Source organism: Clavelina lepadiformis, chromosome 5 (genome assembly GCF_947623445.1).
Source record: "Clavelina lepadiformis chromosome 5, kaClaLepa1.1, whole genome shotgun sequence".
Classification (NCBI taxonomy): domain Eukaryota; kingdom Metazoa; phylum Chordata; class Ascidiacea; order Aplousobranchia; family Clavelinidae; genus Clavelina; species Clavelina lepadiformis.
In genome coordinates, this window is record NC_135244.1 from 6,031,021 (window position 1) to 6,044,211 (window position 13,191).

Consider the following 13,191-nt stretch of genomic DNA (forward strand, 5'->3'; position numbering starts at 1 on the left):
CAGAAGCAGAGACGGCCCTTGTCAATGAGAGATTGCAATCAATACCCATATCGGTGTTGGTGTAGAGTTCTGGTTCAGAAACCATAAGATAGCCTACACGTACGCAAACGCCGCATATATGGAAGCTTCTGATACCACAGCAACGACGAAAAAAGTTCGTAAAGTTTATTAAATCAACATAGAAATAATTGTAGATCAGTAAATTATTTAAAGACTAAAAAACCTGGAGTTTTTATACCAAACGGAAGCATGTAGCATAAAAGGACAAAATCATTGTGTAGCTAATGGATAAAATCTTTAAGCTCTTTCATACATTCTTTTGCATGTGACATCTTGATAGGTAAATTCCTGTATATCAACATATAGGCTATAAAACTTGTCACAACAGTAAAGTATTAGGTTTTAAGACTTTACTTGTTTCTTACAAAGATAAGCCAAATAGGCTGAGGTTAAGTCAAACAAGACTTTTCGACTGTTGATTTTGGTCGAGCAAGCAATGCATACATCACGAAGAGTTTTTAAATGATAAACAATTTTGATATAACTTACCATAATTAAATGGCCTTCATTGTCAACGAATCTTTCAATGGTTGTTTGTTTGGTGTCGTTGTCCCATTTTTGTGTATGAATTATTTTATTGCCATCCATGACTATAAGAGACTAAACGTCTTACATGTTAGTTTTTCTTAATTTTTACGCGGAACCATGTCATATAGCGTACTTGAATATCTTGCACACCTTGCATTTATTTCCATCCGGGATATCCTCTTGGAATTCTTCGCCTAATTTGCACTTTGTTTCAATTTTTCTTAAGCTGCTGACGCTTTGGTACAGAAAGTCATTGTGGTTGATATTGATCACTACTTTGGGTTTGGCTAGTGATATCATCTTCCGAACAAATGCGTTGACTCCTACGTACAACATCAAGATTAATAAGATTAAGTATAATACGTCGGTTTTTAATGTAATTAATCAAAAATAACTTAGACTAAATGACTATTTTAGCAAATTACATATAAATGTTCGTTCGTTCATACCTAAAGCTTTCATGTAAGCATCAAAATTTTCTGACGATATCATCTTCCAAGTTCCGTTCATTGCTTGCGTCATTTTGCAATACTCGCGTGGAATCCTTGCAAAATCTGTAGGTCTACGTTGTCTCTTTTGATAATGCTACGATTTACTGCTTTAGCAAATAACTGAGTGAATACATAAAGAAAATGAATGTACAGTATATGCTTTGACTTTAACTCAATCGTACACTTACATAAGATTTGTTTGCCGAAGCTAATGTGCAAGGCACGGCAATATACAAGTAAATGATTGCTGAAGGCGCTGCAGAAATTGTGCAGCTGCACCCGATGTGCTGTGAAATTCAAATGTTTTGGTGAATCAGGGGCGATGTAGGATATATCCTACATACACTCCTATACTATTCTAAATGTTGCTTTTTTATTAATCATAGCCAGCAACGACAGATCCTGTTGGCATAAACCTCAACATAATGATTTATTTACATGTAAACAAGAGACGTGAAACGATGAAAAGTTGATGTAAAATCACTTTTACGAAAGAAACGCATACGCTATCGACTGTTGTGAGTTAATCAAAAGAGCCAGCTTTTTTGCAGATCTATGTTCAAATCTTCATACAGCGCTGCCAGGGTTGTCTTCGATTGCAATCTTATCACGAAGTCGTTTAAAAGTCCTTCGGCAGACAATGTCTTCATATTTGATAACCTATATACACCCACGTTTTAGCATTATAGGGTCGCGCGCTATTTTTATTTAAATTTTTTAGCTAAACTACTATAGTATCTGCGGATATGACATTTTTTTGTGATATATATGACGATACAGGCAATACTAAAATAACGTCTTTATAGAGTTTATGTTCTGTATACGGTATTTTCATATACCCAATCGTAGTAAGGCTAATTTCCGTAAAAGCAAAAATTCCTGTGTTTACTTACTGCCACCATTTCATCATTATCGTTGATAATAGCTGTGGTGTAGGTTTGTTTGCCTTTCCACTTTTGAATTTGGATAAGCATACCGTCTTCATATTTTATAATAGACTAAATTGAACATGTTAAAAAAGGTTAAGTTGCTGTTTGCATGCATGTAAATTTACAATTACAGTAACTTAATTTTGATATGTATTTATTAGTGAAACTGTATACTGATTGGTTAGATGAGAACTTTACAACACAATGGACCTTAGTTCTTCTACCATCTAGGCATTCCTCATCAAACCAGATTCCCATTCTGCAACAGGTTTTGAAGTTGCGCACACGTGTGATGCTTTTGCATGTGTAAAAACCGTTGTCTTGGATAGATAGTTTTACTTTGAAATCCATCAGATTAGCTATTTTTCGCAGCCAGGCATTCGTACCTGCCACCACATCATGATTTGTTAACATCACTTATTAGATAATGCATATTTTTCGTCGGCAGCCTGTGCATTACCCACTTTCTTTACTGTTCATGCACAACATAATGTTATGAAATAACTATCATTTAGAGCAGTGGTTCTCAACCGGGGGTCCGCGGACCCCCAAGGGTCCGCGAAACGTTTTCAGGGGGTCCGTGAGAACTTCGAAATTTGCAACATAAAGTACGAGTTTTTAAAAAGTTTTTGCTGTTTATCGTTGCTGTTTGAAATAGGCTTGAACATTTGCTTAATTGTCTATTGTGATGGGACAATACAAAAGCTTATTGAGATTTATCACCCGCAGGGAAGGCCTATTGTGATGCAATAGATTGCGGATTATACGAGAAGACAGCTGGATACAGTGATTTTAAGTTGCTGGAGATTGCACATAATCGCTTTCTCAGTTTCTGCTCTCGTTCGTATAAAATCGAAGGCACGTAACCAACTAAATGTTGAAGACGACTTGCGACTATCGATTTCGAAAACACAACCCCGTATTTCAAGACTTGTTTCTAATATGCAACAGCAAAACTCCCATTAAGTGTATTCGCTTTGAAATAAATAAAAATATCCGCATAGTTTGATGTTATTTTGATTGAATAGCGCAGTTGTGCACCAAGACTATTAAGTAAAACTAAGCAAAGAAACATTTAAGTGCAGTCTCAGAACTCTTAGTTTGCTTAAACTTCAGGGGTCCGCCAACTGCTTTGACAGCACCAAAAGGGGTCCGCCAAGATCAGAAGGTTGAGAACCACTGATTTAGAGTCTTACCTAGGCGTGCCATAAGCTCATCAGCATTTTCATTTGACTTCAACTTCCAAAGACCGTTAAACTTGCCGGTCATTATAACCTGGCCTCGGTGCAACTCAAGCAAGATACGTAAAAAACCTTGCGTGATTACTCGAATGCTATATGAAATTAACTGCAGCAGTGGTTGCTAGTAATAAGTGAAGCTGAATAGAACAACCAGTTCATGATACTCTACTACAGAAAAAGATTTATGTTGATGCTAAATGCTACATGGTTTCCGAAATAGGCAAATATTTTTGCACGTTTTCGAAACGATTCGGGACGTTATTTAAAGATGGCAATTGTTTTTCTGCTACGTGGTTTTTTAATGTCATACGAACTATAACCACCCATTTGAGGTATTTTATTCTATTCATTGATACAAACTGCTTTTTTTGTCTTGTTGCAATTTGCATCCGTATGTTTTTAAGAGACATATAATACCTTTACAGCTCTAGCCTGTTTATTTTAGTAAAACCATGATCTGAAACTTACATGTATACTGTGTGAGTCATTTATTCAACAATTCATTTTCAAAATAAATTACGAAGACGCATCCGCTATATTTGAAGCGATTATGGAGCCTACAGAATTTCTCCAACAATAACAGAATGAACAATTCACGAAATCAACTTTGGTAAAACTTTAGAAAGTTCACTTCTCTGCTCTTTCGTACGTACGCTTGCTCACGATGTTTCCCAAAACACATTCCTGTTGAACAGAAAAAACAAAAATCTATGTTCACTCAACCGTGCTCAGTTAGATCCTGGTAAAAATACCGTTTAAAGTTGAACCCTTTCGTAGACAAATGGCAGTTCATTGTTTCGTACGATTTATCCATGCGCATATATTATAGTCATGCAGTAGAATTATATAACTTATGGTAAACTCGATATTTACAATTTGAAGAAGATCATCGCCGTCTACATATCTGGTGAGGATAGATTCTTTGCCTTCCCACTTTTGGCGTTGAACAAGCTTGTCACCTTCCATCGTCATAATGCTCTGTACCACAAAAAAATTCACAAAAGGTACAAATAAAAACCGTTTTTATTTTAAAAAAGAGGTTAAATTTAATTTTGAAAATTGCGCCTAAGGCAATTAAGACTTATTGTGCTCACCTTGCACTTGCGACCGTCTGCGGTTTCTTCGTCCCATTCTTGGTCCAATGTACATTCACTATTCACTGTCTTAGCAGTGCTCACGCTCTTCATTTTTATAGCTGATCCTTTGATTTCAATTGTGAGTACGGGTTTCGCAATGTTTCCCAATTTCCTCAAGGCGAGCCCAACGCCTGTGATAAAGAAATATACTTGCATAATGGTTACAGATTCTCAATCCAGTCAGTCAACGTACTCCAGCTGGTATCAAATTAGTTTCAGCTTTAAAGCTGATAGAAGCAAAATCATGTGGAAAGAATTCGCCGACCGCATCACGCATGTCGCGTTTACCAGCTAAAGGCGATGTGATGCAAAATACCTATAAATATGCCATAGACTACAAGGGAAAAGAGCTTTAAGAAGGAAACATCACGCTAAATATAAAAAGAAAAGGCATGGCAGAAATTTATACTGCATATGGTTCCAATGAGTAAACAATACCTTTCAAAGTATCCAGGCTAGATTAATAACTTCCAAAAATGTTGGAACTTTGTTAATGAAATAAATGCTATATTAGTGTTAACCTAAACTTGTATTTTGTCAGGTAGCCGGTATTTATTAGTTTGCACACTAGGTTGTGCGCTTGTGCAATTTTGCAAATCACCGATATAATATGAGCTTCAGTGGTTGATTTTAAGATGAGTAAACAAATTTCTGCAGAATCATCGCAACCTTTATCCCAGTAACGTTTTCTGTCACGTGCTTTGTCTAAGCAACCAATCAGTTCTCTTGTTTGACAGTTTTACGGGTGCCGTGTTTTGTATGTTTGTTAGGTAGACTACATACAACTCGAGTCACGAAAATGCCACTCTCAACGATTAATTGCACTATGGACACCACTTTTTATAAAAAAACAAATCAACTGAATATTACCATCGAAAAAATAGTTATTTCTGAGTTTTCAGATAGCACATATTGAAAGTAAGCATTTCGCAGTTTTCTTAGCTCAGTACGATTTATCCATCATAAGCCATGGTGTACTGTGTCAAACATCATTTAATTATATTTAATATGGGCTGCGCAATTTCATGCCTACAAGCTTTATGCTATATGCTTTGTAATGACATTGAAACAATTTTTGTTTCCACAATTTACGGTTGAATTTATATATCTAAGAATTACTGAATAAGTTAACATCTTGTCACTTTTTGTAAAAGTAAAATAAAGCGAAAAGCTACTACTAAGTTCACTTACCTAAAGCTTTCATGTATTCGTCAAAATTTTCAGAGTTTTTCATCTTCCATTTTCCATTCAATTTAGCCGCCATATTTTGTTTATAAAATTACAGTATGATAACAATACCTAAAAACAGCAATAATTTAGTCTAACTTGAATATTTCAAAACCTAAAACAAAGTTAGTTGTCACACCGTTCTCTGCAAAGGGTAAAATTGCATTGAGCTCGACCCTGACCGAAGTTGATCTATAAACTACTTAACTGCACCTTAATTTGCACAAATCACGTGTAAAGTATTGCTTGCACTGCAATTTAAACATTGGGGTCGGAAATTGTAGACGAAAAGATTAAATATTGCAACCGTGCGCAAAATTTTTGTTAAGCTGTCTCGTTTTATAAAAATCTCAGTTATTATACACGCTCCTTGATTTATGGGAAGCCAATCGTCGATCGGACCTCGACTACATGTTAATGTACAACCCACACAGCGGATGGTTACCGCCAAGACAAATAAATCAAGCCAACCAAGCAGTGCAACGTTGCTAACCACGTGGCCGGTTAACCTCCACGCCATCGTTGCCGAGCACCAAAGTTTTGGTTAAAAGGGTTGATAAGATTAGCGTCACAATCGCTGTAGAAACAGCTTTGGTTTCGACAATCAAGCCTAATCCTAATTTTTTCATTTATGTTAGACGCTATTTCGCAACTTTTACTTCAAAAATCTATTTCATGTTATTTATCTTATTAATAAATATATTCATAATTGCATGTTTTTCTCCATTTGTAATAGGTCTACAACTTCTGAAAACTTCCAAAGATTTTCAAATTTTATTGGGAGTTTTTAGGTGAAATATCAAACACTAGAACGGCCGCAGTTGCGATAAGCCCTCAACGGCCACTAGCGGTCATTTTGACCGCTCCTCCGAAAATTCGTTTTTTCTAGGAATTTCTTTGTGTGTTTGCAGCCAAATTATTGAAAGAATATTTAAGTCACAAAACTCCATCAATCTACCCACCAAAAATATTTTTATTTCAAGGAATGGGCAAAAATCTGGACACGAAATTGGAAAATGTTTCACATTTGCGTTGTCGCACATCTAATACATTCAAAAAGTTCCGTTGCGCTACACTTACCACATACGGTTTTGTTATATTTTAAACAACGTTTCTTGGTTTTGTTTTGTGTGCAGTTTGCAGCTATTTCACACTGTTTACGCTTCTTGGCTATTCTGTTTTCACGAGCACTCGGCACTGTGTGAGGTCTTGCAATCGTAGCGTTGCTGCTTGATCTGCTAACAATGTAGTCTTCTCGTAGTTCTGTAGTAAGCCTAAGATGAAATCTCGTCTTGAAACATTGTCACCTGTTCGTTTTTTATACAGCACATAAGCATTGATGCCTGCTAAATCCAACATGTTATAGAAAACAGCAACGGGCCAGCGTCGTGTACCTGCTTTGACTGAATACTGCCTGGCCATTTGATCAGCCACGTCATAACACCACATTTGGTCTTGTTATCAAATTCTACTGTCTCCGGTTTCTTTTTGTCAGATGTGCCAAGTTCAACAGACTGGTGCAGAGAACTAAGAATACAAACGCTTTTCTTGGGCTTACACTGATATGCAGTCAGAGTTGCCACATCGCCTGCCTTCATGAGCTTACTAAAATAGCGTTGCTGCAAGCATTTTGCAGATGCAGGCAGCTCACGTCTAACCTTGTTCATAGTTCCAACACGACTGGTTTTCTTCTTTTTCAGCTCTTTGGCAAGTAAAAACGACGTGAAAAAGTTTTCGGTTGTAACATTTCTACCTTTACCCATAAATGGTTGCATGAGATTCATGACAACGTTATCACTAAGCCTTTGGGTGGGTGGACGTGACTTATCTTTGCCCAGATATGGAATAGCATTTAGGATGTACTTCGATTCCACATCAACCGCCAGCCAGAACTTTATGTTACATATACTGGGTGAATCTACAATGAGCTTTAGATGGAAACAGCTATTTATCAATCGTAATATTTTCTGAGGTTTGTAACCAGTACCTCCCAGTCTTCATTTCCTAGGACCCTTCGAGCTTCCACATTGGTACACTGTTGAATGTGTTTCAACATATGGTTATCAAATAGAGCTTGAAAAGCACCAACGGGGGAGTCTGCCATTCTAACAGAAAAGCGTGATAGACCTTATTGCTCCGTTAGAACATTCTGAGCTGCACGCTTTCCTCGTGCTTCTACGCCGAATTCCATAAATTCCCATTGTGTGCCATCTCTTGCTGTCTCGTGTTTGATCGAACTTTCAGCAACACCCGAACAAGAATCACCATCACAACCTGTAGTGGAATGGGTTTCAACGGTAGTATCAGCAGATTGTGAATCACCAACATGAACAGTGGGTTGTTGTGTATCACTAAGTTGCTCAGTTTCTTCATCGTCGTCCATCTCATCTGAGGAGCAGAGTTCCCAATCTAACACGTCGTCTTCAATTTCACTTTTCACTCCAGAATCATCCTCAGCTATGGATCTGAGAATAGCGGAAGCTTGTTGGGCATTGAAGCGCTTTCGTCTTTCAGACATGATGTAACAAGTTTGACTATGTTTTGTTTTTTACTCAAGAAGCTTTCTTCAACTGTGGAACTAAAATAGGTCAGCACTAACTGGTATGTTCACAATTCTTTTACTACAAAAAGTAATGTACGACTAACTTATGATAAAGGCAAATTGCCTATGTGTTCCGCTGCGTTTTCTGCCTGAGAGAGCGGGCTGTATGCCCACTAAAACTCACAGTTGTCAAAAATATACTTGAGTAAATCTGCAATGGTACTCCAGTTGTATTTTAGATTATAACTAACTTATGCTAAAGTGTTGCAAAAAATATCTCCGAGACATTGTAAAATAACTGCATGTGTGTTTCACAAAGCCTTCCATAATCTGAAGTCAATCTCTTTCCAGTACTAAATAATAACTGGGAAAATTTATTACAACTTTTTTCTGAATTTTGAATTTCTTTTTCATAAGTGAATCTATGACCTCATAAATAACATTAATTCATCAGAAAATAGAAATACAAAGTTTGAGTACAACAAAATGCTTAGAAACGATGTTTTTGTTTAGCGGTCATTTTGACCGTTAACGGCCGTTGGAGGTAAAACACCCTCTAAAAAATTTCTGAAAGCAGTCTTCCGCTTGATACTTGGCATGAGCACTACTGCTTATAACTTAGGAAAAGTCAAGAAATTTCACAGTCATTCGATTTCTATAAAAAAATTTATCGCACGTTCAAATTCCAAAACGGTCAAAATGACCGCATCGGCCGTTCTAGTGTTAACCCTGATAGGAAAGCACAGCATTGCTTTAAATCACAGATTCAAGCAACGAGTTTCGGCAGACATGTCATGTTTGCTGTGGCTGAGCGTTTGTTTGCCAATCAATCGTTTTTAGGCTTTGTTTCGTCCATGACTAACAAGCGATGTTTGCGCTGTAAGAATTGAACAATAACCTTTCAGCTCTGAACAAAAAAAAAATTAAATCAACATGTGTCTGGATTCTGTGGTCTCTGTAAAAGCGGGAAAATTGACGGTATGTTTAACTATGATGGTTATCTTCCAATTGCAAAGTCACACATGCTAATCTTAGTAGACTGTTTTTTCTCAGGACGCGAAAAAATATGCAACCAAACAAACTGAAAACCTTTATTTATCATATTTTTACATACAAATTTAAAGCAAAAAAAGAATAAACTGTAAGTTCTGAAAAAAAAATATGTAAAATGTATAAAAGTTTTATAACAAATCCAAAAAGGATGTAATAATAATTAATCAAAGAGTGTAATGATCCGAACAATTTAAAACAAGGCAATTTACCAAACTCCTTAAATTCTGTTTGAAAAATTTTCCTTCGTTTTCACCTGGTATCAATCTGCTCGGTATATTGCAGTTGAAAAATTTCAAATAGGATTTTTTTTCTAAAATGGGTAACTCGACTGTTTTCCAATATGGAATTATCTGTTTTGTTTTGAGCCTAAAAAATTTCTCCAACAATAACAGAATGAACGATTTACGAAATGAACTTGGGTAATATTTTAGAAAGTTCACTTCTATGCTCTTTCGTACGTACGCTTGCTCACGATGTTTCCCAAAACACATTCCTGTTGAATAGAAGAAACAAAAATCAATGTTCACTCAACCGTGCTCAGTTAGATCCTGGTAAAAATACCGTTTAAAGTTGAACCCTTTCGTAAACAAATGGCAGTTCATTGTTTTGTACGATTTATCCATGCACATATATTATAGTTATGCAGTAAAATTACATAACTTATGGTATTATAGATATTTACAATTTGAAGAAGATCATCGCCGTCTACATATCTGGTGAGGATAGATTCTTTGCCTTCCCACTTTTGGCGTTGAACAAGCTTGTCACCTTCCATTACCATAATGCTCTGTACCACAAAACATTTCACGAAACGTACAAATAAAAACCGTTTTTATTGAAAAAAGAGGTTAAGTATGTACTTTAAATTTAATTTTGAAAATTGCGCCTAAGGCAAGACTTATTGTGCTCACCTTGCACTTGCGACCGTCTGCGGTTTCTTCGTCCCATTCTTGGTCCATTGTACATTCAGTAGTCATTGTCCTAGCGGTGCTTTCGCTCTTCATTTTTATAGCTGATCCGTTGATTTCAATTGTGAGTACGGGTTTCGCAATGTTTCCCATTTTCCTCAAGGCGGCCCCAACGCCTGTGATAAAGAAATATACTTGCATAATGGTTACAGATTCTCAATCAAGTCAGTCAACGTACTCCAGCTGGGATCAAATTAGTTTAAGCTTTAAAGCTGATAGAAGCAAAAATCATGTGGAAAGAATTCGCCGACCGCATGTCGCGTTTACCAGCTAATGGCGAGGTGATGCAAAAGATATAAATATGCCATAGACTACAAGGGAAAAGAGCTTTAAGAAGGAAACATCACGCTAAATATAAAAAGAAAAGGCATGGCAGAAATTTATACTGAATATGGTGCCGATGAGTAAGCAATACCTTTCAAAGTATTCAGCTAGATTAATAACTTCCAAAAATGTTGGAACCTTTTTGATGAAATAAACGCTATATTACTGTTAAACTAAACTTGTATTTTGTCAGGTAGCCGGTATTTATTAGTTTACACACTAGGTTGTGCGCTTGTGCAGTTTTGCAAATCACCGACATTATATGAGCTTCAGTGGTTGATTTTACAATGAGTAAACAAATTTACTGCAGAATCATCGTAACCTTTTCTCCAGTAACGTTTTCTGTCACGTGCCTTGTCTAAGTAACTAATCAGTTCCCTTGTTTGACAGTTTTACGGGTGCCGTGTTTTGTGTGTTTGTTAGGTAGACTATAAGTTATACAGCTCGAGTCACGAGCATGCCACTCTCAACAATTAATTGCACTATGGACATCACTTTTAAGAACAAAACAAATCAACTGAATACTACCATCGAAAAAATAGTTATTTCTGAGTTTTCAGACAGTCCATATTGAAAGTAAGCATTTCGCAGTTTTCGTAGCTATGCATTTTTTGTAGTAATTTTTGATTTAACATATACAATATTATTTATTTTTAATTTAGTTTAATACAAAAAAATAAAAAATTTTTGTATTAATGTTTTGAATTTTTTGTAACTATGCAATTTTTTGCCTTAGTAGCTATGAATTTGTCCCAGAAAACCATACCATCATAAGCCATGCTGTACTGTGTCAAACATCACTTAACTATATTCAATATAGGCTGCGCAATTTGATACCTACAATGCTTTATGCTATATGGCTATATGCTTTGTAATGACATTGAAACAATTCAATTTCCACAATTTACGGTTGAATTTATATATATAAGAATAACTGGATAAGTTAACATCATGTCACTTTTTGTAAAAGTAAAATGAAGCAAATAGTTACTAAGTTCACTTACCTATAGCTTTCATGTATTCGTCAAAATTTTCGGAGTTTTTGATATTCCATGTTCCATTCAATTTAGTAGCCATATTTTATTTATAAAATTACAGTATGATAACAATACCTAAAAACAGCAATAATTTAGTCTAACTTGAATATTTCAAAACCTAAAACAAAGTTAGTTGGCACACCGTTCTGTGCAAATGGAAAAATTGCATTGAGCTCGACCCTGACCGAAGTTGATCTATAAATTACTTAACTGCACCTTAATCTGCACAAATCACGTGAAAAGTATTGCTTGCACTGCAATTCAAACATTGGGGTCGCAAGTTGTAGACGAAAAGATTAAATATTGCAACCGTGCGCAAAATTTTCTTTAAGCTGTCTCGTTTTAGAAAAATCTCAGTTATTTTACACGCTCCTTGATTTACAGGAAACCAGTCGCCGATCGGACCTCGACTACATGTTAATGTACAACCCACACAGCGAATGGTTACCGCCAAGACAAATAAATCAAGCCAACCAAGCAGTGCAACGTTGCTAAACACGTGGCCGGTTAACCTTCACGCCATCGTTGCCGAGCACCAAAGTTTTGGGTTAAAAGGGTTGATAAGATTAACATCACAATCGCTGTAGAAAACAGCTTTGCTTTCGCTATAATTGGCATTTTAAATAAGCTTTTGTGTGTTCTCCAGTTGGATAAAATGTAGATGTTGACAGCTGTGTTATACTTGGTTAATCTCTTATTCAAACAATGAATTCTAAACCGATGTACTGACCTAGAGTTAAGAGTGTTTCAAGTAGCAATTGTGTTCACGGCGTAAAGTTGATGGTACTTGTGATGAAAACCTTTGGTGATGTAGAATATGTTAAACGATGCGATCTGTACGTAGCACGATGGAAAATGACATGTCTGTTGCTGATTGGCTGGATACAGTGGTATAAAAGCTTAGGCTTGGTTAAAATCAGGACTGGCTAGTCTCGCCGGGGCTTGTCTCTTCAGGACTGGCTAGTCTCTCTTCTCTTCTCTTCTTGGCAGTTTACCTTTTTGGATTATTCAGTATTGAATTCAAGTGATAGCCTTATTCGATGTGAATGGTGATGAAATTGTTTTTAATGTGACAACGATATTATATTTCGGACAATATAACAATTTAGACTTTATGAAAGTTGTGTCACCACAACTGCATATTTTTCTCCATTTGTAATAGGCCTACAACTTCTGAAAATCTCCGAAGGTTTACAAATTTTATTGGGAGTTTTTAGCTGAAATATCAATTAACCCTGATTTAGGTTTAAAGAAAAGCACAGCATTGCTTTAAAACACAGATTCAAGCAATGCTGTGCTTTTCTTTGGCAGACATGTCATGTTTGCTGTGGCTGAGCGTTTGTTTGCCAATCAATCGTTTTTAGGCTTTGTTTCGTCCATGACTAACAAGCGATGTTTGCGCTGTAAGAATTGAACAATAACCTTTCAGCTCTGAACAAAAAAAAAATTAAATCAACATGTGTCTGGATTCTGTGGTCTCTGTAAAAGCGGGAAAATTGACGGTATGTTTAACTATGATGGTTATCTTCCAATTGCAAAGTCACACATGCTAATCTTAGTAGACTGTGTTCAGGACGCGAAAAAATATGCAACCAAACAAACTGAAAACCTTTATTTATCATATTTTTACATACAAATTTAAAGCAAAAAAAGAA

General features: G+C 36.2%; 5 protein-coding genes across 5 annotated transcripts; all 5 read right to left on the reverse strand.

The window, feature by feature from the left end:
- Positions 1–156: 156 nt before the first annotated feature.
- Positions 157–1,245, reverse strand: LOC143460683 (fatty acid-binding protein, adipocyte-like). Its single transcript, XM_076958292.1, has 4 exons — positions 1,038–1,245; positions 739–911; positions 550–660; positions 157–348 (listed from the first exon to the last, which is right to left on the reverse strand). The coding sequence occupies exons 1-4, from the start codon at positions 1,108–1,110 to the stop codon at positions 298–300; spliced, it is 408 nt and encodes a 135-aa protein (XP_076814407.1). The 5' UTR covers positions 1,111–1,245; the 3' UTR covers positions 157–297.
- Positions 1,246–1,492: 247 nt separating this feature from the next.
- LOC143460681 (myelin P2 protein-like) lies at positions 1,493–3,401 on the reverse strand. The gene is made up of 4 exons (XM_076958290.1): positions 3,205–3,401; positions 2,219–2,394; positions 1,973–2,077; positions 1,493–1,739 (listed from the first exon to the last, which is right to left on the reverse strand). The coding sequence occupies exons 1-4, from the start codon at positions 3,275–3,277 to the stop codon at positions 1,647–1,649; spliced, it is 447 nt and encodes a 148-aa protein (XP_076814405.1). The 5' UTR covers positions 3,278–3,401; the 3' UTR covers positions 1,493–1,646.
- Positions 3,402–3,720: 319 nt separating this feature from the next.
- LOC143460682 (fatty acid-binding protein, liver-like) lies at positions 3,721–5,741 on the reverse strand. Its single transcript, XM_076958291.1, has 4 exons — positions 5,577–5,741; positions 4,344–4,516; positions 4,123–4,227; positions 3,721–3,933 (listed from the first exon to the last, which is right to left on the reverse strand). Exons 1-4 carry the CDS (start codon positions 5,647–5,649, stop codon positions 3,877–3,879), a joined length of 408 nt encoding a protein of 135 aa, XP_076814406.1. The 5' UTR covers positions 5,650–5,741; the 3' UTR covers positions 3,721–3,876.
- Positions 5,742–6,793: 1,052 nt separating this feature from the next.
- LOC143458901 (uncharacterized) lies at positions 6,794–7,716 on the reverse strand. Its single transcript, XM_076955806.1, has 3 exons — positions 7,600–7,716; positions 7,007–7,504; positions 6,794–6,847 (listed from the first exon to the last, which is right to left on the reverse strand). The coding sequence occupies exons 1-3, from the start codon at positions 7,714–7,716 to the stop codon at positions 6,794–6,796; spliced, it is 669 nt and encodes a 222-aa protein (XP_076811921.1).
- A 1,515-nt stretch (positions 7,717–9,231) lies between these two features.
- On the reverse strand, positions 9,232–11,678 carry LOC143460684 (fatty acid-binding protein, liver-like). The gene is made up of 4 exons (XM_076958293.1): positions 11,504–11,678; positions 10,119–10,291; positions 9,890–9,994; positions 9,232–9,700 (listed from the first exon to the last, which is right to left on the reverse strand). The coding sequence occupies exons 1-4, from the start codon at positions 11,574–11,576 to the stop codon at positions 9,650–9,652; spliced, it is 402 nt and encodes a 133-aa protein (XP_076814408.1). The 5' UTR covers positions 11,577–11,678; the 3' UTR covers positions 9,232–9,649.
- Between the last annotated feature and the right edge of the window lie 1,513 nt (positions 11,679–13,191).